This window comes from Mastacembelus armatus, chromosome 2 (assembly GCF_900324485.2).
Source record: "Mastacembelus armatus chromosome 2, fMasArm1.2, whole genome shotgun sequence".
NCBI lineage: Eukaryota > Metazoa > Chordata > Actinopteri > Synbranchiformes > Mastacembelidae > Mastacembelus > Mastacembelus armatus.
Window position 1 is genome coordinate 168,581 of NC_046634.1, and position 26,558 is coordinate 195,138.

General features: G+C 41.6%; 2 protein-coding genes across 2 annotated transcripts; both read left to right on the plus strand.

Annotated features, from left to right (window-relative positions):
- The first annotated feature begins 2,693 nt into the window (after positions 1 to 2,693).
- Positions 2,694 to 15,404, plus strand: plcd4a (phospholipase C, delta 4a). Its single transcript, XM_026301699.1, has 15 exons — positions 2,694 to 2,766; positions 3,165 to 3,323; positions 3,424 to 3,652; positions 3,807 to 3,936; positions 4,052 to 4,283; positions 5,129 to 5,330; positions 6,042 to 6,186; positions 7,487 to 7,639; positions 7,938 to 8,105; positions 11,084 to 11,240; positions 11,379 to 11,495; positions 12,698 to 12,876; positions 12,961 to 13,093; positions 13,218 to 13,367; positions 14,332 to 15,404. The coding sequence occupies exons 1-15, from the start codon at positions 2,694 to 2,696 to the stop codon at positions 14,421 to 14,423; spliced, it is 2,319 nt and encodes a 772-aa protein (XP_026157484.1). The 3' UTR covers positions 14,424 to 15,404.
- A 2,493-nt stretch (positions 15,405 to 17,897) lies between these two features.
- On the plus strand, positions 17,898 to 24,521 carry slx9 (SLX9 ribosome biogenesis factor). The gene is made up of 6 exons (XM_026301377.1): positions 17,898 to 18,146; positions 18,502 to 18,622; positions 21,292 to 21,360; positions 22,976 to 23,156; positions 23,763 to 23,828; positions 23,961 to 24,521. The coding sequence occupies exons 1-6, from the start codon at positions 17,997 to 17,999 to the stop codon at positions 24,085 to 24,087; spliced, it is 714 nt and encodes a 237-aa protein (XP_026157162.1). The 5' UTR covers positions 17,898 to 17,996; the 3' UTR covers positions 24,088 to 24,521.
- The last annotated feature ends 2,037 nt before the right edge of the window (positions 24,522 to 26,558 follow it).

Sequence of the window (26,558 nt, forward strand, 5' to 3'; positions counted from 1 at the left end):
AAAAAAAACAAGCCATGAAAATTAAAATAAATTTTAGATATCTCAATTAACAAATTAAAGTGAAAGTGCGGAATATGTGAATATTTATTTTATATTGTGAAAGTGAATATTTAGAGTATGTTTGTGTGCATCACTAGCCTTTTTTGTTTTGTTTTTTTGCTTTAAATCTGCTTATTTTTGCCTCTTTTATATATTTTGTCATGACCAGTGATAGGGATTTGGGGGAGATTAGTTTTGGCTTAGGGAGATTTCCCCAGAGGCAGAACAAAAAGTGCGGGACAGACAGAATGTAGTGAAAACATAGTAGAGCAACAAAAGAGTGTCTAGATCAGCTTAGCAAGCTGCCTGGTAACGCTGGAAAGGGGTAAAGGCCGAAGCCATGTATGGTATTCAGAGAATATGTCATGTGAATGTCTGTTTACAGTTGTAAGTAAATCCAAAAAGATCCTAAGGTTTGAGGTAAACTGTGCGTACTTACTAATATAATGTACTTTCTTAATACTTTGAACTAGTAACTCAAAATATCAAATTACTTAAACTCATAAATAATGACTTAAGCAAAAAGAATACGTTCTAAAAATGAGCTACTTGATCAATATGTTGACTTAGTATCTTAAAATAAGATATTTTCTTAAAATAATGCCTTAAAAATAGTCATAGTTTCTCTCAAAATGACTTTACTAAGTAAGTAAGATACTTTCTCAATATGATATAATAGGGAAAAAAATACATACTCATACGCTCATATGCTATCAAACATTGTCAATACAAATTCGTCCTTATGATGTGCTGAAATTTTCATCATCGTAATTTTTTCTCATATGATACAATTTCTAACAGTTTATATCCAATTTTTGAAGTTTTCGGGTGGGGGGGGTATCAAACTTTTATTATCAAACCTTTTCCCTATATATAAATATAAATGTTATTGTGTCTGATTGACACGTTTAGAGGTTTTCACAATGTTTTGACTTAAAATATAATGACTTGGCAACTCAAAAATAATTTTAATTTACTAATACTTAATACTTAGTAACTTAGTAGCTCATAAAAGATACTTTCTAAAAAAAAAGATAAAATAATAACAGTCAAAATAACAAGATACTTTTACTTTAAGTAAAACTAATACTTTTTCAAAATGATGACTTAAGGAAAATAGTGATACTTTATCAAAATATTGAGATACTATCTTAATTTACTAATATGTTATACTTTACTTTATATTTTGACCTAAAATTTAAAATAACTAGGTACTTTCTCAAACTTTTAACTTAGTGAGTCAGCAAAGACATACTTTCTCTTTCTTCAAGACATAAGTAAAAATCCATCCATCCATTTTCTATACCCGCTTATTCCTTAACCAGGATCACGGGGATCTGCTGGAGCCTATCCCAGCTCTCTTTTCAGTTGGAAGGCAGGCGTACACCCTGGACAGGTCACCAGTCCATCACAGGGCCTAAAGTAAAAATACTTTCTCAAAATGACTTACATAAAAACAATGTGATACAATACAATACTTACTAAGAAACGTTTTCAATATTTCAACTTAGATACTTTGACCTATTAAGGTCAAAACATTAAGTAAAAAATAATTACTTAAAATAATGACTTAGTGATACTTTCTCAAAATAATGAGATACTATCTTAATAATATGTTATACTTTCTTAATATTTGGACCTAGTTATTAAAAATAACTAAGTGCTCAAAATTTTGATTTAGTAACTCAACAAAGGCATACTTTCTAAAAAAGCTTAAGTAAAAATATTTTCTCAAAATGACTTAAGTAAAAACAATGTGATACATTCTCACAATAACTTACTAACTAAAAATATTTTCTGAGTATATCGACTTACTTTCTTATAATAATAACCTATTTAGTAAAAAATACTTTCTCAAAATATTAAGTAAAAATAATTACTTAAAATAATGAATTAGTAACTCAAAATAACATGTTATTTTAACTTTAAGTACTTTTTCAAAGTGATGACCATCAAAATATTGATACTTTTTCAAAACAATGACTTTCTATGTAAAAATAACAAGATACTTTCTCAACATTTGGACATAGTTTTGTATATTTCATGCTCAGATTTTTCTGTATTTTGTGCTTCACCTGGACACAAGATATATTCCATCTTGAAGACAATGTTAAAGTTAATATCTAAATGGCTTGGAACTATACTACAGCAGCTGTTTATGCTCTGTTCCTTAGATGGCAGCGTGAGAAGACCACCAATGGCTTCCATAGGGAGTGGCCTCCGTAAGTCCATTCTTGCCTCCTGTCACATTTTTATAAAGAAATATTGATCTGGACCCAAAGTTGCAGACAATGAGCTTTTATTGAAACACAAAATGGAAGATAACTCGAGCTAAGTTATTTACAGTGAAGAGAGATTGATTTACAGAGGGAACAAGGATCTGGGAAGCAGCTAGGGATCAGGTGAGTTTCACACACGACAGGGATCCAGAAACATCGGGAGGAGTAGTATGAGCTGGGAGTCAGGAATCCAGGACTCAGGGAGAAGCAGGTAAATAGTATGGATCAAGGAACACGGGGTAACAAGAGGACAGGAACTAGAAGAAGGAACTGCAGAGGCTGAGGTGGGTTTCCAGATGAGGGAACATGGGAAACAGAAACTTCTGGGGACTACAGGGAGCATGGTGAGACTACCAACTTAGGTAGAAGTACAATATGAAAAGGGGAGTGGAAAACAAGGAACAAAGCGCACAAAAGAACCAACCAGACACAGGTGAAATCAATACAGGTAAATGAAAACATAAAGCTACAGAACACTAACTACAAGGACAAGGACGCAGGAAACATTACAAAACAAAAGTCCCAAACAGGAAGCACTGAGTAGATGTTTACATGTCTAATATAAAAACACACTTTGTAAATGTAAAGTACCATAACATTTCAATTTCTTCAAAGATTTAGATTTTTAAAAATGTATTCATGTAAATTCCAAAGAAAATGGTAATACAGTAATTTTACATAAATTTAATAGTTTTTTCATGCTACAAGTACATACCAACTTGTAAAAAAAAAAAAAGAAATTACATGAAATTAATTTTTACACTTGAATGTGTGTACTTTTAAGTGAATGTGCTGTCAAACTATATATATATTTAGTTATATTCACTCTCTCCTTTGGCATACAAGGCATCCAGGAGGATGACAACCTCCAGTCCATGCTGGTGGGCACAGTGATGAGGAAAATCAAGTCTCGTAGCTGGAAGAAGCAACGCTACTTCAAACTACAGGACGACTGTATGACCATCTGGTACAAATCTAAGAAGGCTGGCAACACCCACTCCACTTGTAAGACACTTCGATTCATTTCGAATAATAACGATCATCGCAGTTATTGTGTCCATTGCAAACGTCGAATCGAACATCCCACGTCTGTCTTTGAACCCAGTTTCCGTGAGCGATGTTGAGGCAATACGAGAGGGGCATCAGTCCGAGGTGCTGCTCAGCATCGCGGACGAGTTCCCGGCTGACCGATGCTTCACGCTGGTCTTCCGTGGGCGCAGGGGTAACCTGGACCTGGTGGCCGAGTCCGCCGAGGAAGCGCAGTCCTGGATCAGTGGCATGAGGAAGCTGATTGAGAACCTGGAGAACATGGGGGAGCGCGAGAAACTCGACCAGTATCCTTCACTCAGCATTTCAGTCATTAATGGCATCAATGCATTTATAGAGAAACTAAAACCCATCAAGTCATAAGAACTGTATTCTCTAGTGTGTTGGGTCATCTGCCCATCATAAATTTCATGTGACACCTTCCTGAAGTGGTGTACCCAGATGGATTGGCGACTGGTTCAAGAAGGCGGACAAGAACAACGATGGCAGGATGAACTTCAAGGAAGTGCGAGACTTACTGAAGATGATGAACGTGGACATGAACGAGCACCACGCTCATCGTCTCTTCACGGTGAGAGACAATAACCACCCCTGTGATCTATAACCGTTTTCTGGAGCCCAACTTTATAGTACCCCTTGATGCACCTTCCCCTAGACCTCCTGTATGTTCTGTTCGCTTCTCTTAGATGGCTGACAAATCCCAGTCGGGCACCCTGGAGGACGACGAGTTTATTCTCTTCTACAAGATGTTGACTCAGCGGGAGGATGTGCTGAGGGTTTTCCAGGAGTACTCGGTTGATGGTCAGACCCTATCCCAGAGCGATTTGGAAGACTTCTTGAGAGAGGAACAGCTGGAAGAGGCGGACTTCCAGCAGCATGCCAAGCAGCTCATTGAGCGCTATGAGCCCTCAGACACAGGTACATGGAATGTTAGATGTACCATATATATTTGTCAAAAAAGGTGGAATTAAAGTGATGATTTGCGTATTCTCTAGATATTATGGATGATAAACAGATATTGAGAGATCACCCATATTTTCAAATTGTTTTTATTTTATTTTACCATTTTGAAAAGCTTATTGCCTGATCACCGGTTTGGCCCCCTTTAGTGCCTCTTGAACCATTCTAAAAGCCTAAAGTTAAACTTACAAAACTAAAATCAGATTGATGTTCAATTCAAATCAAATTAAATTAAAAGGGTTTGATTAGTTACTGAGTTTAATGTAAACACCCTTTATCATAATTGATAAAAATGAAGTGTTGAAAAAAAAACTGAACTTACAAAAATGAAATAAAATCTATTAAAATGATTAACTTAGACTGAATTAAATTAACTCTTTAGTTCCGCCCACATATGATACAAGAAAAGAAAAAGCATGGGCACAGGAACGAAGAAACTTGTTCTAAGAGATATGACAAGTCCTTTTCCCTCCGATTCTTAATATGAAGCGTCCAATCATAAACTGATTTCCGATAAAGGGGTGTGTCGAACTACAATAGACTTCCATAAAGGATTAAAGGATGTAAATGTGTATCAGAAATAAAAGTTCCTACGTCATGGCAGACTGGATCAACTTTCAGGTCCAGGAGTGATAAAATAAGGGAATTGAGGTTCAGCCTAGGAGTTTCCTGTCTTGTGTTGATGTCTTTGCTGAGCTTTCTTCAGTGCTGTTACACCTTGTTACACCTAGTGCCTATTGGTTCAGGTCACAGCACCAAGCACTGTATAAGGAGGTTGTGTCACCATGCTGTTCTGTTTCCAGCCAAGCTCCTGAATGCCATGACATTTGATGGCTTCCTGATGTACCTTGGCTCAGCCGAAGGCTCCATCTTCAACCCTCAGAAGCGGGGAGTCTTCCAGGACATGAGCCAACCGCTATGCCATTACTTCATCTCCTCTTCGCACAATACCTACCTGATGGAAGACCAGCTCAGGGGACAGAGCAGCGTGGAAGGATACATCAGGTGGATTAACTGGATCACAGGTTCTGTCATGTTTGATCACATGCGATAAATAAAATGACCAAAGTAACTGTTTTCCAGGAACAAAATGCTGCACGGTAAAATTCACTGTGGCTGTGGTAACGCAGGTCATCCACTAAGGCTGGATACAGACTAGACGATTTTATGCCCGAATTTTGGGCCCCCACCAGTGATCGTTGGGGGCATGGCCCGATTCAAGGCTTGTTGTCATGAAGTCACGTTCGATCATTCGGGTTTTTGTGAAATCTTGAGCCTGGAATCACGAATGTGAAATCATTCCAACAAACGGCAGAATTGTGGTCTCGCGGTCTGGTCGAATTATCTAGTACATCTGTTCAGAGGATTATAACGTTAAAAATCGGTGCAAACTGTCCTCACGTCTGTGGTCTCCCACGTTTTTACAACTGGTTGAAGATTTGAAGATTGTCTATTGTGTAGCCAGCCTAACAGAACCTAACCGGGACGGTGGTTCGATCCTTGAACTTTACACAAAACCACAGTACACAGTTTGCGTTGGACCATGAACCCACTGTAACCTAACATAACTTTAATATGAATTGTGTCACTGATCCAGATTCCATTCCACATCTTAAAATAAACCCACAGCAACTTGAGTCTTGAGTTTGACCCCTCTTGTGCCAAGTAAATACGAATGAATAAAAATGAAAATCTGGCTTTGTCTTTGCGGCTAAGGGCCCTAACCCGAGGCTGTCGGTGTGTAGAAGTGGACTGCTGGGACGGTGCCAATGGAGAGCCCATTGTCTACCATGGGCACACTTTCACCTCCAAGATCCTCTTCAAGGATGTGGTCAGCGCGGTGGGAACCTATGCCTTCAAGGTAGCGGTACCATTATTGGTTGTTTTCACTTTGTATAATCAGTCCTCCGAGATTTTGTGGGCTATTGTTGTCATTGTTGTGACTAAAGGTTGTGGATTTCATGGCAGCTTTTCTAAAAAACTAAAAAATTGAGATGTTTTTACGTGTTTGTGTTTCGTTCAATAAAATTGAACTCAATTAAAAATTTGAATCAAGTAAATCGCAAGTTTTTAATACCATGATTTACTTGTTTATATTATACAGATTATACAGTGATGGAAGAAGTACTGAGATCTTTTACTTAAGTAAAAGTATAAATACCACAGTAATACTCTTCTGTAAAAGTCTCCATTCAAAATTTTACATTCATTCATCCATCCATCCATTCTCTTTGCGTACTCCGGGCCGGGTTGCGAGGGCAGCAGTCTAAGCATAGATGCCCAGACCTCCCTCTCCCCAGACACCTCAAATAGTTCTTCTGCAAGGGGAAGCCAAGGTGTTCCCATGGCAGCCAGCAGATGTAATCTCTCCAGACATGCGTCCAGAGTTTTCTCCAAGGTCTCCTCCCAGTGGGACAGGCCCAGAAAACCTCCCCAATTAGGTGGCCAGGAGGCATCTGAGACAGATGCCATACTTCAACTAGCTCGTCTCGATATGGCGGAGCAGCAGCTCTACCCTGAGCTCCTCCTGAATGACTCAGCTCCTCCAGGGACTGCTTCCTTGCAGGGAAAACTCATTTCAGCCACTTGTATCCAAGATCTGATTCTTTTGGTCACACCCCTGGTCCTCAAGAACTATAGCCCTGCTTGTTTTCTATCTATCCCTGGCCGACCCACTGCTGATCAGTTGTATTCAGCCAATCAGAAGGTGGGAGGGCATGGATGGTTGGGAATACAAGCAGGGCTGTGGCTCTTGAGGATCAGGGCTGCCTACCCCTGCACTAGCCTGAATGTAGATTTTCAAATAGACCACGTAATCCCCATTGAAACTATTTTTGGTTTCATTGTTCCGTAAAGCAGCTTGGTGGATTAGTGGTTAGCACTGTTGCCTCACAACAAGCAGGGCCCAGGTGCACAACCTGTCAGGGCCCTTTCTGTGTGGAGTTTGCATGTTCTCCCTGTGCTTGCGTGGGTTTTCAACAAGTACTCTGGTTTCCTCCCACAGTCCAAAAACATGTATGTCAGATTGATTGGTGACTCTAAATTGCCCATAGGAGTGAGTGTGAGTGTGTGAGGTTGTTTGTCTCTATGTGTTCCTGTGATGGACTAGTGACCTGTCCAAGGTGTACTCACTCCCTCCTCCTCTCTGCTCCCCCATCCAGGTATCTGACTATCCGGTCATCCTGTCCATCGAGAACCACTGCAGTGTTGAACAGCAGAGAGTCATGGCCCAGCACCTCAACCACATCCTCGGTGACAAGCTGCTGAAAAGCACATTGGACGGAAAGGTCCCCATCGGGCTGCCATCTCCTGAGGTGTGTGGTGCGGTCTGTTGTCCTGGCCCTGCCTCTCCGTCTGATCTCTTTTTTACTGGGGTACCCAAAAAAAAAGTACCAAGCTTGCAAGTGGGGTCCTTTATTCCACAAAAAGAGGTAGTAAAATTGATGCAACCCTTCCTCCTAAGGCCTCTACATAAAAGGTTAGAGGGACTGATGATCGGGTGTGTTATCGATGGGTGTGGTCTGCGACCTGCCTAACTATTTCCTGTCACTTCCTTAATTGAAACTGATTTTAAGGATTCCCTCAGGGATTTTGTTTTTACCTTCCTGTCAGGACCTGAAGGGGAAGATCCTGCTGAAGGCCAAGAAAATCGGCGGTCTGGAGGAGAGTCTTAACGAGATTGCCGAGGACTCGCTGAACGGGGAGATCAGCGACGAAGACGAGGTGGCTGAGTTAGATGAAGACAACCTCCACCGTGAGAGTGTTCGGCGCAGAATTAAGGTAGGGCAAAGTTGTGGTACAACCTTTTGGCCTCAGATCCAGACATCCTATTATACATGGTCTAACGAACCGACCGAATCCACATGGAAAACCTCTGTTTTAGTCCATTGTAGGCTGAACGCAACACAGGGGCAAATCAGGAAGTGGGTTTTCATGTGTGAATGAGGTGCTTAATAAATTAAGCTGACTAGCCCAAAATAAAGACACTCTCTTTAATTAAATGCATCATAATATTTGAATTTGGTGAATTTCTCCAGAAGTGCTTTTTGGGGGCCCCGAAAACTCCTGAACAGCTGTGGATGGAGGCGGGTTGTCCCCCAACCAGACATATGGAAATGTCCTTGGGAAAGACATTGGGTGAAAAAAAAGTGGAAATGTGGGTTTCACGGTCTGGAACCAGAATATCAGGTCACAGAGGTTCTAGAAGTAGCCTATATCGAGAGGCTTCATATGTTCTTCATCTGACTGTTGCTCTGATCCGGAACACGTGATAGGGTAAACCCTTTTGGTGCAAAGGAATCCTATCATGGGTGAAAGCACAGGGCTGTCACATTGAAACCATAAGACAACCACAACCCCTCCTGGAATGTGTAAGTGATACTTGCTCCCACTGCCAAGCAAAAGAAGGTGCACTGCCAAGGGTAGATCCCATGACTATAAAATGCAGAAGGGTGGCAAACCCAAACACCACGATGACACTGAGACCTGTAGGGTGACTCCAAATGCATGCACACCCCCACCCCACACCTGTCTACCAGACGGTAATCTGTCCAGAAACCTAAACCATCAAGCAGGGGCTACTGCCGAGCTCACATCACCGCCGGACTCGATGTTGCCCTCACCTCCGGTGACCGTGTTGACAGTCCTCGTCCAGTGTGGCGTTCCATGCATCTCAGATGCTTATCAATAAACATGACTCTAAGTGGCCAGTGATTGCTGAATGCACTCAGTTTACTGCAATGGGGATATACCAGCCATAATAATTCAATTCAATTCAATTTTATTTGTATAGCGCCAAATCACAATACAAATCATCTCAAGGCACTTTACAAAAACTAAAACTAAAAACCCAACAATTCCCTTATGAGCAAGCACTTGGCGACAGTGGAGAGGAAAAAACTCCCTTTAACGGAAGAAAAAAACCTCCAGCAGAACCGGGCTCAGTTTGGGCGGCCATCTGCCTCGACCGGTTGGGGTGAGTGGATAGAGCAGAGAGAAAAGAACAGCAAAAATAAACAACAAATAGACACTGCAAGTTGGTGGGGCCAGTAACTGCACATCAGCGATAAACAGCTCCAGGACCAGGGACACCTGCAGAAGGTACAGAGAGAGAGAGAGAGAGAGAGGGAGGGAGAGAGCACAAACTAGGGGAGAGAGAGAGCACAAGGTTAGTAACATTCAATGGTGGAATATACATGAGGTGGGAGAGAAGGGGGGGGGGGGGGGGGGGTAGGGTAGGGGAGCTCAGTGCACCGATGGTCCTCGGGCAGTCTAGGCCTATAGCAGCATAACTAACTAAGGGATGGTTCAGGGTTGCTTAAATACTTAAAAGCTTGTAAGATCAGTACAAAACCAACTATTTCCAGGTGCAAGAGGTCGTGATGTCATGGCAAAATGTTTCAGTGCTTTCTTTGTTAGGCTGATTGTATGTCAGGTAAGATCATCAGTGATGTGGACTCCCAGGAGCTTGAAGCTGGAGACACGCTCCACCTCACTCCCTCTGCCGTTAAGCGGAGTGCATGAGCTGTCCCTGCATCGTCTGTAGTCCACAATGAGCTCCTTGGTCTTATTGGTGTTGAGGGTGAGGTTGTTGTCTCCACACCAAGCAGCCAGATGTCCCACCTCCTTTCACTAGGCGTCCTCGTTAACCCCGCTTATCAAACCCACCACAGTGATGTCGTCCGCACACTTCACAATGGCGTTCGATGCACGCGCAGGGACGTGGTCGTAGCTTCCTCCCACAGTCCAAAGACATGCAAGCTGGGGTTAGGTTCACTGGTGTTAACAGAAACATGAGTCATTAACTGTCCTGGAAACTGCTCAGAAACCTGACGAACCACAAGAAACATTATGGAAATTAAAATTAAAAGACCAAGGGTTTTGCTTAATTTTACTGACTTAACACTGATTGTTATCCTGTCGTGTTTTTTTTTTTTTTTTTAATGTATCTGCCTGACAGCCACTAAGTTCCACTCATTTACTAACATGATAATAAATCTGTATCAATCAAAGGGAGTGCTATTTTTTTGGGTCGGCTGGCTTAATCCTTAATCCTAAATCTTCCATTCACACATTAAAATCCACTTCCTGATTTGCCTCAGTGTTGTGCCATCGGCCTTAAAATAGACTGAAACAGAGGATCTTCAAACTGGATCAGATTGGTTCAAGTTGGTCCTTAGATATCGCATCATTCCCTCAGGGATTATATGTGATGTAGATGATTTTAAAATCTTCACTGATTTAAAAAAGTGGGAGACCACAGACATGAGGTCAGTTTCAACGTGTTTCTAATGTTAAAATCCTCCGAACGCACACGCTGGACCAGACTGCAAGACCAAACACATGCCTTTATTAGGAACAAGTTCACTTTTGCGATCCCACAGACACGAAATTTTGCAGAAACCCACGTTTATAAATAAATATGACTTTGACTCTACCAGAGGCCTGTTAGCCTGAGGGTCCTGCACAGCATCTTAACTGCTCTTCTAGGACAGAGATTTCACATGTTGTTCCTGGGATCCTGGGAGCCACTCTCCCAGTTTGGGGGTCACAGCCCCAAGTATCTGAGCATGTAACTCATTCTCACTTCTCTCTCTGAGATCTCAGTCCAGATGAGCGCAGTCCTAGGAACAGCTAAGATGCTGCACAGGACCCTCAGGCTAACAGGCCTCTGGTAGAGGACCTGAGTTTAAGTCTAAGAAACATCTATTGTAACCCCATCCCCTCAATTTTAAATCTATGAGTCTTGTCTTTCACAGAAGTCAAAGCAGCGTCTGTCAAAAGAGTTGTCCGACTGCGTTGTCTACTGCAAAAGCGTCCGCTTCAGCAGCTTCAAACACTCCCGCGTCCACTCCAAGTTCTATGAAGTGGTCTCTTTCACGGAATCCAAAGCTCGGAAACACCTAAGGGAGACTGGTGAGACCAGCACCATCGTCCTTCTCTGCTTTCAATTTTAAAACGTGGGGCTTTTAAATAATAGGAGGGACAATTTGGGGAAGTTATCAAAGTAAAAACAAATTTCTCTTTACGTCTGATGTGTTATCTTTATTCCAGGAGCCGAGTTTGTGCACCACAACACGCAACAACTGACCAGGGTTTATCCCAGCGGCTTCCGGACTGACTCCTCCAATTTCAATCCTCAAGAAATGTGGAACGTTGGGTGCCAAATTGGTGACTGCAGCTGAAAGATAGATGTGACCTCCTTTTTCAAATTGCTTTCTGACACATTAATTCTGCACTGGGCCAAGAGTTGTCATAAAAAACGTACTTTGTATCGACTTTATTAGTCCGAGATCTTTGTTTTTGCTGTAACTAGAGGTGGAAATTACAAATCACTTTTGTTCATTTCAAAGATCCTTAGTCATCCAAGTCATCATACCACTGGCATCACGGGCCTAAGCCTAAACAGAGCCAGAAACGTATTTTCATGGATGTCACGTAACAGAATATGCAGAAGAGGATTAAGAATCTCTTCCTGGGTCACTACTACACTATTTTTTTTTTTTTTTGCAACAGTCCAGTGTTGATTGCTCAAAATGTAACCAGCAAATCAGCCTTGCCTGATTCTGTCATCTCTATTAAACCAGAACAACAAGTCCTCCAATTTGTCCCTTTCTGATACAAATCATAGATGAATCTCCTGAACTAGTTTGGACTTGGACTATTGCATTAAGCAACGTTCTTTCACTAGATCTGTCGTTTCATTTGTCTCTTTGTTAATGCATTTGCTAGGGACCCTCAAGCTATATCTTGTGAAAATCAGTTTAGTCCAATCCCATCCTCAACAACCACCTGAGGTGAGCCCTCCTTGCCCGTCAGAACCAAGTGCCTCATTCATGTCTCCCCACATATATGCGATAATTTGGGTGGACGTTCGACTTTTTTTTCTTTAGCTAAAAAGTACCTGATGTTTTGCACTTGGGTCAGGCCTTGGATTTTATGGGGCGTAGATAATTTCCTGCTATTGTTTTGACCCGTAGTGATAGCTAAGAGAACATTGGTTACATATTGTAACCCAAGATTCTGTGAAATGGGCATAGCCCTCTGGTCTGTAGGCCCCATTGGTCCCCTGAGCTAAGAAAAGGCTGTTTCTCTTTATCGGAAGATCCCCACCCAAACCACGTTATATATGAAGGAGATGCAGATATGACTAAGGCACTTGGTTTGGACTGGGTCCAGCTCAGGTGTGCTTGGGTAGCGATAGCCCAGAGGGCTGCGCCTAATTCACAGGTGTTTCCAGTGTAGTTTTAATCAAGTCTTTATTCTCTCAAAAGTGCCTGAAGACTGTTGCCAATTAAAATTTCTTGGCAAGAACAGGGAGAAAAAAGTTTGGGGAACATGTTAATTTGCTTCTTTTCCCTTTTTCTCCTCAGTTGCATTAAATTTCCAGACTGCCGGGGAGGGGATGGATCTGAATGACGGACTGTTCAGTCAGAACGGCCGCTGTGGATATGTCCTAAAGCCCGGTTTCCTGAGAGATGCTGAGAAAAGGTTTGACCCTGAGGGCCCGCAAAAACAGGATGGCTACCAACCTGTCATCCTCAACATACAGGTACTTACAAAATAAAAAGAATCTAGGAAAAATGGATCCACCCAAGAACATTACATATTTTGCTTTCTTCTATGTTCTTTTAAGGTGATCAGTGGTCAGCAGCTGCCCAAAGTCAACATCAAAGAGGATTCTATAGTGGATCCTCTAGTCAGAGTGGAGATCCATGGAGTTCCTATGGATCAGGCCAAACAGGAGACCAGATACATCGACAACAACGGTACAAGAGAGAGCCTGGGCCAGAAAAAGATATGCCAGATCTGGCTTAGTTCCACACAGATTTAAGTCGTGTTTCTCAGCAGACCGAACACCGAACGAGACATACAGATTTATCCTTTCTGCAGGGTTCAACCCCGTGTGGTATGACACTCTGCACTTCACCATTCACACTCCTGAGCTGGCTGTGGTGCGCTTCGTGGTGGAAGACTACGACAAGACGTCTAAAAATGACTTTGTAGGGCAGTATACGCTTCCTCTTAGCTGCATGCAGCAAGGTAAGGCTGAACAAGGTGGATCGATTCTAAAAGAGCTCTCATTTGTCAATCCATTTTTCTGCTGAAATACACTCACTTAGGGTGGTTTCACGACTACAGGCTTTAGTCCGTTTAAGTCGTTTTCCCTCTTAGTGCGGTTCGTTCCATCTGGTGTGAACACAGTAATCGCATCCAGGACTTGGTGCTCCAAGACAACAGCACCAAGACCCCCGTAAAAGAGACGGTCTCCATGGACTTTTTTTTGTTGTTGTTCCTGTGGCAGACAAATCTGACCAAAAAAGCTGGGGGCACACTAAATGCTTTTTAGATCCTTACAGGTTTTAAGAATGTGGGAAACCACAGGGCGCAGCACAATGGTTTGGTGGTTAGCACTGTTGCATCACAGCAATAGGGTTCCTGGCTCGAAATCTGGCAGGGGCTTTTCTTGCGGAGTTTGCATGTTCTCCCTGTGCTTGCATGAGTTTTCTCCAGGTACTCCGGTTTCTTCCCACAGTCCAAAAACATGTATGCCAGGTTGATCGGTGACACCAAATTGCCCATAGGAGTGAGTGCGAGTGCGAGTGTGTGAGGTTGTTTGTCTCTATGTGGCCCTGTGATGGACTGGTGACCTGTCCAGGGTGTACCCCTGCCTTTCACCAGAAAGAGAGCTGGGATAGGCTCCAGTAGATCCATGTGACCCTAAATTTTCTCAACCAATGAAAACTGCAGTTTTCTCTAAACAAAGTATTGATTCAGTCCAACAACAACCTTTAGGAGGTTCTAGGTATGGGGATCTAAGGAAACAGGACCTTCCAACCACTCAACATGATCCAATTTTTTTTTTTTACTTGTCACCCAAATGTACATGCGACTTCATATAGGAGCGTTGTAAAAGATGACTATTTGTATAGAAGATGTTTGTAAATAAGAAAATGAAGTATTTTAGCATCCGGCTAATCCCTCTGGACTTGTTTTGTGTTCTCAGGTTATCGTCATATCCACCTTCTGTCCAAAGACGGGACCAGTATTCCTCCCTCCTCCTTATTCGTACACATCAGGATCACCAGACTGGAATAAACCAATACCGGAAGTATTGGAATGAAGATCATCAGTGTGTATTTGATGTGGGGGAATAATATGCCAAACGTTTAGTGGTTGAGATGTGTGCTATATTACATATGCATGTTTTTGTGTCGCTCACTATAGTTTGTGCACACCCAGCTTCTGTGACCGACTAGAATTTTGTCATTTTCGTGCTTGTGTTGTAGATGAGAAGGTGCCACCAATATGTTTAAATCAGGATGTGTACTTTCCTGTTAGTATTCTTCCTAGGACACAGTCTTTTACTTAATTTTGCCCAACATGTAAAACTTGAACGGTGAATATGGATGTGAACGAGTCACATTCCTGTTCAGATGGACGCAACGGTTAGATCCTGGCAGTTTCCCAGGGAAACGAAAGCTTCTTTATTTAGTCCAGGGATCGTGGCGCTGGAAACAAAGGCTAGACAACGTATGACTGGACTTGCTTCAGGAAAGGTTACATCTTTTTTTCTAATGACGCTTAAATGCAGATATTCAACTGATGTTTTTTTCCCCCACGTATGCAGTCGCACCCTAGCTTACGTCATTAATGGCTTCCTAGAATGCACGATGTAAGTCCATTTTTGACGTAACCAGACCAAAAAACCAGACCACCAAATAATGGAAAACATAAATTCAACCCAAAACACACTAAAATAACATACGTAACAAGCATCTTACCCCTTTAACTAGCACTTTCACTTTTGACTGATGGGGTCTTCTCAGTCATGTAGTTCTTGGCACTTTCCCGCCTTTTTCATAACTCTTGAGGATGTTCAGTTTCTCCTCCAAAGTATCCACATTACGCGTGGACCTTTTTGGGGGCCCATGTCTAAAACAAGCGCTACACAGCACGTGACATGGAAAAATGCCACTCCTTTGTTGTCTTGGCTGTGTGTTTAAGGGTCGTTGTCATGTTGGAAAGTGAGCCTTGGGCCCAGTCTGAGGTCTTGAGCGCTGGGGAACAGGTTTTCATTGAGGATATCCCAAGGTACTTTGCTCCATTCAGCTTTCCCTCAACCATGACAAGTCTCCCAGTCCCTGCTGCTGAGAAACACCCCCGCAGGATGATGCTGCCACCACCATGCTTCGCTGTTGGGATGGTACCGGGCAGCTGATGAGAGGTGCCTGGTTTCCTCCAAACATAACGTTTAGAATTAAGACCAAACAGTTCAGAGAATCCAGAAAATCTTCTTCCTCACAGTCCGAGAGTCCTTCAGGTGCTTTTTTGCAAACTCCAGGTGGGCTTTCATGTGTTTTGCACTGAGGAGAAGCTTCCGTTTAGCCACTCATAAAGCCCAGATCGGTGGAAGGCTGCAGTGTTGTTTGTCCTTCTGAAACTTGGACCCACTCTGTCATGACAAAACAACTAACAAAAATAATCCAAAAGTTTCATAATTGGCAGTGATGTTTTCATTGGACCATTTTCATTTCCTTTGTGAAACAAACAAAAAAAAAACATCTGTGCACTTCCTAAACTACATTAGTTTATAATGTACACATGATAGCATTTAGTGTACAATGTGGATTTTGGGGTCGGGTGTAGGATGAGCTGAATCTGTGGAATCTTTGCTTATTTCTTAAATCTTCATTTGCGTCTCAGAAAATTGCACAACTGAATTTAAAATGTCCTGTTTTTTTAAAAATTTATTATTATACATGTACATATAAATATTGAAATTAGTGAAATGCAAATTTAGATTTACTAAACACAAATGTGATATTTTCTGAACCCAGGTGTCGTGTACGGCACAGTGATGCCACCCAGTGTTCCCAGTCAGATCACAGATGTTGAAGACATTTGACCCGTTGCTGCTTTTCTGCTTTTTTCCATTAACACAAAGTTATTCTGCACGTAATTCTTTTATTTTAAAAAAAGCATAAGTCGATGTAGTTCCACTTTCTTGATAAGAGTGAATAACCGTATTTCCTTTTAAATATTAATATACTGACAGACTGAAATCACAACTAGTAGTTTTGTGTCATCTCATATTATTTTTTCCTCTTGTACACATTACCCATTACTGGAAAGTATTTTTGTATGTCTTGTTTTTGTATCCACTAAAAACAGTCCTATGTACTGTACAGTGTCGCACATTGTAGTGTTATAATGGCTATTTACTAGTTTTTTTTTTTTTTTGTACAATACCTCATATCCATTTGCCATGTCTAGCTGCAAATAAATGTGATTTTCAATTATTTTAACCTGTATTTACTTTAAGGTTACTTGTCTTCTTATAGAGTTATTACTTTAAATAATACTACACCTATATTACTCTATACTCCTCATGCTTTTTGGGTAGATATATTGGCACCAATAAGAAGAAGAAGAATTATTAAAATCATAACAATTGCTATTATTAGAAGTGAACTGTGAAATTCCGAGTTAAATTTTATCCTTATAATTCACTACATTTGCATAGACCATTACTGTTTTATTCTGATGTATTTCTGTAAAGTTAGCAATAACGTTACCATGGAGACACTTCCCCCTCATAACCTACTGTTTGAGTTCCTAAAGGGGTCAAAGGGGTCTGACAAAAAAAAAAATTATGCCATCCATCCATCCATCCATCCATCCATAAAGTACACAATCTGAGAAGTGATGTATCTTATGAGAAGTTATTACGATCTTACTAGCAGAACATATTTAAATATTACTGTTTTAATCATAATAAATCCATCCATCCATCCATTTTCTATAACCGCTTATTCCTTAACCAGGGTCACAGGGATCTGCTGGAGCCAATCCCAGCTCTCTTTGGGTGAAAGGCAGGGGTACACCCTGGACAGGTCACCAGTCCATCACAGGGCCACATAGAGACAAACAACCTCACACACTCACACTCACTCCTATGGGCAATTTAGAGTCACCAATCAACCTGACATACATGTTTTTGGACTGTGGGAGGAAACAGAAGTACCTAGAGAAAACCCACGCAAGCACAGGGAGAACATGCAAACTCCACACAGAAAGGTCCCTGATGGGTTGAGAACCTGGGCCCTTCTTGCTGTGAGGCAACAGTGCTAACCACCAAATCCACCGTGTCGCCATCATAATAAAATATCTAGTAAATAACACAAATTTATTGGATGGACAGTGTGAAACAGTTTGGTGATTAACGCCATGCGGAACTTCTCTTCATTGGCGTTTTCACTCCCGAGCCTTTATCCTTGGTACACCACTCTCGCTTGTCATGTCAACAACAAGCTACCTGGACTAGAAAGACAGACGTCTGTTATTACCTTTCACAATAAAAGCTATACTAATACATTAGTGGCGTCTGCGCGTGTTTTAAGGAAAGAAACTCCATAAATTGAAAACAACGTTCAGGTAAGTCGGAATTTACCGAGTGTAAGTAAATTGCTACTAAGCAATTGTAGCATTCATGCTAATGGTGAGACGGTAATTTTATGTTTTTGGTGCATTTCCGGTGGAAGTATAGCTAACTTGACACTCTTCCTCCTCACGCTGTCCACGCCGTTGAGGGAACCGTGACACGACTGCTACCGTGGCACCCCACAGATTATCTTTAACTAACGTGGATATAAGGTTCTGTATTTTGAGATGGTTGGAAAAATAAAACACGTCCGACAAAAGCTTCACCAGGAGGCGGTGAAACTGGACCGGGCGCCTGCCGGATCTGCGTTGTCGCCGACTTTAGTCCTAGAAAACATTGTCCCTCAACCTGTAGAAAATGAAAATAGGGACAAACAGGCATGTAACAACTATTCACATGTTTAATACGCTACTGTATTTACATTAACAATGAAATAAACCAGGAACATGTGCCGAATTTGATCAAAAGTATCATTTTTAGCAGTGTTGGCAAATTTAAAACGTTAAATTATTTAGGTTTATGTCTCCATAAGAAGAAATAAACATGTATATGCCATGTAATATAGCCTTTAATAATGCACTTGACTGACTTTGGAAGGGTAATTTACACAGTAAAAAATAATAATAATAAGGCTTTTATTTTGAAGTTTGGCTGGGAAAAGGCAAACAACTTTAGAAACTGTAAATTTAAGGATATTTATTGCTGGTGTGACTGATTTGTTTTACTTCCCAGGACTTGGCACAAACCGCGTTCCCCACTGGGATCTTCGCTGGTACCAAAATCACTTCAGAGGCCCTGGTCCAAACCTTGAAGTTTGAAGAAACTCCAGATAGACCTGTACCTGCCAAGGAAGGTAAGACTTGCCAAATGACACATGCTATATCACAAAAGGAAACATCAACACTTCCATCATTCCATTATCTATACCCCGCTTATTCCTTAACCAGGGTCAAAGGGATCTGCTGGAACCTATCCCAGCTCTCTTTTGGTGAAAGGCAGGGGTAGGCTACACCCTGGACAGAGCACCAGTCCATCACAGGGCCACATAGAGACAAACAACCTCACACACTCACACTCACTCCTATGGGCAATTTAGAGTCACCAATCAACCTCACATACATGTTTTTGGACTGTGGAAGGAAACCACATCAACAGCCAGCTGTCCTGTACTTTTCGTATGAAGCCCAGAAGGATTTTCCTTTGGGCCAGCATGGCGGTTCTGTGGTAAGCGTAGCGATCATTTCCAGCGGGGGTCATATTCGGGGCTCCATAGCCATAAATTCAGGGGTGGGGTCATGGTAGGGAATTATGGGGGATGGAGTTCTGTATGCCTCTGATGGCATACGTAGAGGTGAACAATTATAGTAACAATCACTCTTATGTTGATGACTCACCAGATAAATTAAATTGAAGTTGTCTTAATGAATAACAGCTCTGTTTGCATGAAGTCCATCCCTTCCAAACAGGTGTACCCAGAAAAACTGCAAAATGCAATAGCGCTCTGTAATTATCAACTTTAAGCTATATTTAAAAAATCAAAATATCAAAACATTTTTTTTCCTCCTAGGTCTCAGGAGGGTATAAAATGGAAAAACTTGTCTTTGTTTTTCTTCTCTCCTGTCCTCCCTCCCTCCCCCTTTCATCTCTCCTCCTCTCTTCTCCTGTTCCCTTGTCTCCTGCACGTTCATAGAGGGCACTGCGAAATTGACATTTTAATTTCATCAGTGCATCGGAGCATAAAAACAAAACGTTTCATGGTATATGAGGACTAAATACTGCAAGTGCGAGAAACACTTTCGGTTAAAGATGCAGCTTGATGCAGCTCAACGGTGTCCTTGGTTGAATCTCAATTGCCTCTTCTTGCTCCTCAGTCGACCCAGAAGTCGTCCCGGTCCGCCATGATAAAGGACGTCCCAAAACTCTTATTTCTGCTCTGAGGGGCGAGAAGGCTGGCTGGAGGAGCTATAACCGAGGACAAATGAGTGCATCCTTCAGGGATGGCTGTTACAGATTACCACGCCCCTTTATTGGAAGCCAGTTAGCGATTGGATGCTTCGTGTTAAGGATTGGCGGAAAGAACATCTCATGTCTCGTAGAATATGTTTCCCGGGCTCCTGTTACCTTGTGTTTTCTCTGGGCGGGACTAAGACTGTAGGAAAATACGCAAGTGAGGGAAATGTGGATGCAAGTGGTTTATTTGGAACTCAGTTTCATTATTCCTCATCCCAACTTCTAAATACCAACTTCCCTCCATCAACCCCCTTTTTAGCTGTGCAACCAAACTTGTTTACCTGGCACAGCCACTGGATTCTCGTGCGATTTGTGAGCTCACGAACTTCTGAGTATCCATATTGCGAGACTTGACGGTGTGTAATTCCACCTAAGCACCGGTGGTTCGGATCGATCAGCATCCTGCGAGGATGCAGGATCAACTAGGACGAAGGGTGAGGACAGCAGGAAGTGGCTGTTTCACACAACCTTGGCGGAAACAGCAGTGTTTTGCGTTTGGTAACAACACAATTCCTAAACTGACATGTACGCCAATAATGGTGGGTAGCGACTGTAGCTTGTTGGCGTCCACTGTTTCCCTCGATTTGTTGTGTTTAGTCGTCAGAGCACGGTTACACGGTTGTGTGACTCATCGCTCTGATTGGTTGAAATGACTAACACATAGTTTACCCAATCACCTGCCAAGTCATTGTTTAAAAGCGTCTGCCCTTTCCAAACGGTGTCTTACAGTGCCTTCCCATATGATTCTGTGTAAATTAAAAAAAAGAAAAATATCTACCGTACTCCAACAATGTCGACATTTAGAATGACTTAATAGAATATTACAAGGAACCATGAGGGTAGCCTCCAGCCAGCTGTAATCACAGCTCTCCATTTCATCTAACAGTGGGAAGACAATGCTCCCAGTGGGAGCAGGGTAGTGGTAAAGCACCCCTCCAACACACACACACACACACACACACACACACTTCCTCCCGCATTTGTACTCAGCAGCAGATCTTATCTCTTGCCTGTTCTCTCACTACAAACAGCAGCAGAAATCCTTGTGTAGTTTAGCATCGCGGTGGCAGATAAAGGCCTGCCAGGGTGTCTCAACGCGATAACAAGATAACGGACGTGTCTGAAGCATCCGCTGACAACCCAGGCTTCTGGTTCAGGCACCCATGTCCTGTTCATTTATCTCTTCCTCTATCTCTTCCAACATGGTCTTTATCAGCAAATGCAGTTTTCTCATTTTCAGGACTCATGTAGGCTTGATGCAACTTGCTGCCAAGTCATTCCTGCCATTCATTCAACTTTATTTGTGTAGTGCCAAATCACAATACAATCATCTCAGGGCACTTTACAAAACCCCAACAAATCCCTTATGAGCACACATTTGGAAAAACTCCCTTTAACGGAAGAAACCTCTAGAGGAACTGGGCTCAGTTCGTGCGACAGTCTGCCTCGACCGGCTGGGGTCGAGGAAGGTCATGTAAGGTCATGTAACTTTATGTTTGTGTGTTTTCACAGACCCAGAAGAGAAGAGAGTCAAGTCGAAGAAGGAGAAGATGAAGGAGAGGAGGGAGAGGTGGCTCAGCAGTGAGTATCAACAGTCGTCATTTAATGAGGAATGTACCCCTTTTTCAACAGCAAGCAACATGAACTAAGTGCTGGTTCAGAGCTGCGAATTAAACTCTTACACGGCTGCATTTTCTAAGTTAAAATATTTTAATGACTTGCTGACTACTCAATTCGTATTCGGCTAAAATCCCCCCCAGCCGTTTTATACTTCTAGACCATCAAAGAGTTGTTGCCAAGTTTTTTGTTTTTTTTTTGTCCCCAAAACACAAAAAACTGGTTCACAATTAGGCACTAGCACCAAACCAGCCCTGAAGCTGCCTTGGTCAAAAAGGTATTTCAAAGCCAGTGCCTAATTTTGAACAAGTTCTTTGCGTTTCGACAGACAAATAACTGGGTGTAACCTTCTATCAACTCTCTGGTCTAAAAATAAGAACCACCTATGTCAGGAGCAGGGGGAGGGGATTTTTGTGCCCAACTGGGCCAAGCGCAGCCATTGATCGGATGCCAATATAGGCTCACAAAGCCAGGACCAACACTAAAGCCAGGACCAACACCAACACAATTCAGATCCAGTTCTGAATTGGCTCAAGCACCTTCTCCAAATCAACACTTGGTTTGTGTTGGTCAGAAACATGTAGATTAATCCACCACTTTATAGTCCCTAATAAATGCACGGTTTCCTGCCATTCCTTCCTGAATTTCTCCTCAACCGCTTTCTACCGACCATCACCTCTCTTAATTGCAACCAGGCTTGTAACCGTACCCCTTCTGCTGAGCCAATCAATTCCTCAGTAACACAAGACGTCTCCTCTGCAGACAATATAATTAGGTGCTAATGGCTGGCCGACTCAGTCCTGCTGAAACCTAAGACCGGCTCCATGGCTGACAGTTTTCAGGAATTAGAAGAAAATTAGAATGAAAGATGAGCTTTTTCGGATCATGCACCAATGGGGTCGGGACCGGAAGGTTTGACCAGTGTGGATTCTGAAAGGTGTACACCGTTATTAAAAGCTTGAAACGTGATTGGATTTGTTTTGCACATTGGTCTGTTTTTTTTTTTTAGTCCAGCAATCCACTGCTCAAGAAAAATACACACAAGACCTTAAAAGACTTTGCTAGCAAAACCAGGTCGGATGAAGGCTGAATAATAAAATTTTTTATCTACACACACAATACAAGAAACTATAATCAGGCAGTAATTAAGAAGGCTAAAAACAGGAAAAGCTAGACAAAGCAGGACAGTAGCACTCGATGACCAAGGTGGGAGACAGCTTGTCAAGAGGAAGTTGGCATAACTCCAGTCATAGGAGGTTAATAAAAAATGTTCTTCCAGTCTGACCACAAATAATTAAATAATCATCTATATAGTAATACGTTTTTTTCTTTTCATAAAGTTAGTTCCATAAAGTATACTGTATCATCGACATTGAAGTGAATATGACTTCTATCTGTATCCACGGCTATATTATATATGTAAAGAGAAAAATGAAAGGTAGGCAGGGCATGTTTTTTGGGTATGTTTGTATTACTCATCTTTCATGTGCAGGCTACATAATTTGGTCTTGTGTGTAGCGGACGGAGATCCTTTACCCTTCAGTGACATTAACCATTTTGCTTCATCTCTTCCTCCCAGAGATCAGTTCCATCAAACAAGCCAAAGAGCAGCAGGCGGCGAAGGCCCGTAGACAGGCCACACCCGTGGTGGGGGACCTCAGGCCGCTGGCTGACGCCCTCCCGGAGCTGTGTCAGCTCATCGCCGCCCCCCCAGCTGGCGCGGCCCCTGCCACCCGCCGCAAGAGCAGGAAAAACAAAGTGTAAGCGTAAAGGTGACCGACTGCACTGTCCCTCGTAATTCTCACATTTCTTTTGTCCTTCCAGAGAGAAAATATGAACCAAATACAGTTTAACATGAAGTTTAAAAATTTGGACAACCAATAATATGTATCATGTCCCAGGATTCTCTTAACCTGGACTTTTTTTTTTTTTTTTCTTTTTTTCAAACAATGGTCAGAGGGGGGCATTTAGAATTGACCATACAGAAACCATGAATCTCGTCAGGGTCAGGCTTTAGTCTCTTTTGTCTTTGGAGCAGATATTGCAAGATCTCGCGACACAACGATTTGATGTCCGATCGTGGGGGCATGGCACGATTCAAACATTGTTACAACTGATTATACAATCACCAACGTGAAGTCATTCCTACAAGCAGCAGGTGTGTGGTCTCCCGGTCTGGTCGGATCATCTAGCGTGTCGTGTTCGGAAGATTCTAATATTAAAAATCGGTTGAAACTGCCTTCATGACTGTGGTCTAGTGTGTCCTCAACCTTAAACCCCTAAAGTCCCAGGTTCCAGTGACTTCAATTTGCCACATTTGTCCATGTCTCAGTGCTCTGTGTAATCAGATTCCTGTCTCCCTTCAGACCAGCAAAGAGGCCTGAGCCAACAGACTTCAGTCAGATGAAAAGTTCACAGAAACGCAAACTCCTGTAAGCAACTTTTCCTTCTCGTTCTCGGCTCAGTTCAGTTAACATTCCTGCAGTAAAATTACACACCTCTTCACAGTGACATGTTTTTTTTTTTGTTTTGTTTTGTTTTGTTTTTTTTAAATTATATTGCAGAGAAACAGAGTGCAGTCGGTTCAACAACGCGGTAAAGACCCTCTCCGCTAAAATGAACCCTTTGGCTGATATCGGCGAGCAGCTGAGGAAGAGGATGAGGCAGGAGGAAGAGCAAGGCGCCAGCTGACGACAGCTTGAGCATGCAAGAGCCTAGTCCACGGACTATATCAAGTCCCCTCCCTATCTGGTATCCAAGCTTGGACTTGACTTTGTCTGGGGAACCTGACCCCGTACGCTTTGGTTTATAAGTTACCTGGATACCAGATATACTTCAGGTTCATTTTTTTTTTTTTTTTTTCAATAATTAATCACAACTCATCTAAAATATAATAAAACATAATGCTTATTATTTATAATCCATATGTCTTATTTGAAGACATTGCAGGTATACAGAGGGGTCTCTTCTATTTCACCTAGTTCTATTGATATAAAGACAGTATAATGCAATACAATTCAACAGCGTAAAATCGAATCGACACCTCACCAAAAGTGGTTGAACGTGTATATGATGTGTAATCGGAATATTTTCTGCTGGTTGAAAATAAAATCCACAATCCTTAAGTTTTTCTCCTCATTTTTTAACGATTTTTTTTCGTTTGTTATAAATTAACTTCATGATAGTACATAATACTTTAGAAACACCATATCATAATTAGGGCTTATGTTAGATTGTTAGAAACACAAGTTTCTCATAATTAATACTTTAAAAATGTAATATATAAGGTGATTAGACAACTCACAAGATCTAGTATGAGAATTTTTTTTTTTTTTATTATGATTATAATTATAACGAAGTCTCTTGTAGACTCTGAACAGTCTAAAACTTAAACAATGTTTATTTTATTTCATTTAAAAAAGCTAAGTTTGGCTTGGATTGATTTGGATTGTGATATTTATGTGTATACATACTATATATAAACATACAATATACTTAAGTACTTAACAGGACAGAATTAGTACAAATAGATAATCCATCCAATATAAAGTATAAATAAAATATGAAGTCTTTGAAAGGAAATTGTAATGACTTTTTTTCCGATCAACACAAATACCTGAATACGGTTAGGATGTCTGGAGTTTGATACAAATCCATCATACACAGATTTTGTGAGTTTGCATGTTTTCTCCAGGTACTCCTGTTTCCTCCCACAGTCCAAAAACTTGTATGCCAGGTTGATTGGTGACTCTAAATTGCCCATAGGAGTGAGTGTGAGTGTGTGAGGTTGTTTGTCTCTATGTGGCCCTGTGATGGACTGGTGACCTGTCCAGGGTGTACCCCTGCCTTTCACCCAAAGAGAGCTGGGATAGGCTCCAGCAGATCCCTGTGACCATAAATAGGAATAAGCGGGTATAGATGATAGATGGATGGATGATCCATCTGCTATCCATCCATCCATCCATCCATCTTCTATACCCGCTTTTCCTGTTCAGGGTCACGGGGATCTGCTGGAGCCTATCCCAGCTCTCTCTCGGGTGGAAGGCAGGGGTACACCCTGGACAGGTTCCATCTGCTATGTAAGTTTAAAATAAAACGTTTTTAGGTAAGTCTGTTAAAGCAACTAGTACTGTGAGATAATCGATGTAGTGTAGTAAAATATGTTCCTCCTAAATTTGAAGTAAAGCAATAAAGTTGCACAAAGATAAAATAAGGTCAAGATAGATTACGGTAGGATAAGATAAAATAGATTAAGAGAAAATAGATTTTGATAGAATAAGTTAAATGGATCGATTAAGATAAGAGTTAAGAGAAGATAAACAAGTTTAAAATAAGAGATTAAGATATGATAGGATATATTTAAGATAAAGTTAAGATTGTGATAGGATAAAATAAGAGATTAAAAGAAGATAAAGATGAGGATAAAATAAAGATAAAGGATAGATTAAGATAAACTTTATTAATCCCTGAGGTAAATTCAGTTATGAGTGAAATAAGGTAGAAATACTGTAAAGTGTATGTAAAGTACAGTACTTACACCTCAAAGTTGTACTTGTGTAACCACTGAAAGCTTCACACAGCTGATTTTTTTTTCAGACCCCCCTCCTCCCCCCTTCACCCAAACCCTTTTTCTGCTATGATCGGATTCGAGGTAAGAAAAGCCTAATCAATAGAAGGTTCAGAGCCACTGCAGCCCATTAGGACTCATTAATAATGGATGCTATGGGAAGAGCACGGCATCAAATCTAAAGTAATCAGAGCTTCAGTATATTAAGATTATATGGAACAGTGGACGTCGTGTGATATTCAGCGAACAGGTTTGCGCGTATCCCCTTTGTTTCCGACGCTTATGTTAGCTGAAATTTAATTTGGGGGGTTTTCGCATTGGAAAATGGAAGGCGGAATCAAGACTTGACAGAGACCCTGTTTACCAGCTGATACCGACAGAGAACGACCCAAAGGAAACACAAGCAAGAGGGGAAGGAAGGAAGGAAGGCAGGGGAATAAAAGAACCTGATTGCAACAAGTGTCCTCAGAGGTACGTGTCCCATCCAAAAGCCCCGTTGAAAGCTCCGGATTTTTAACAAAGATTTTTAAAAAATGTCGAAATGGCTGCTGAAATATACCCTTGGGTGTAGCTTCCGTCCAAACTTTGCGGTTCA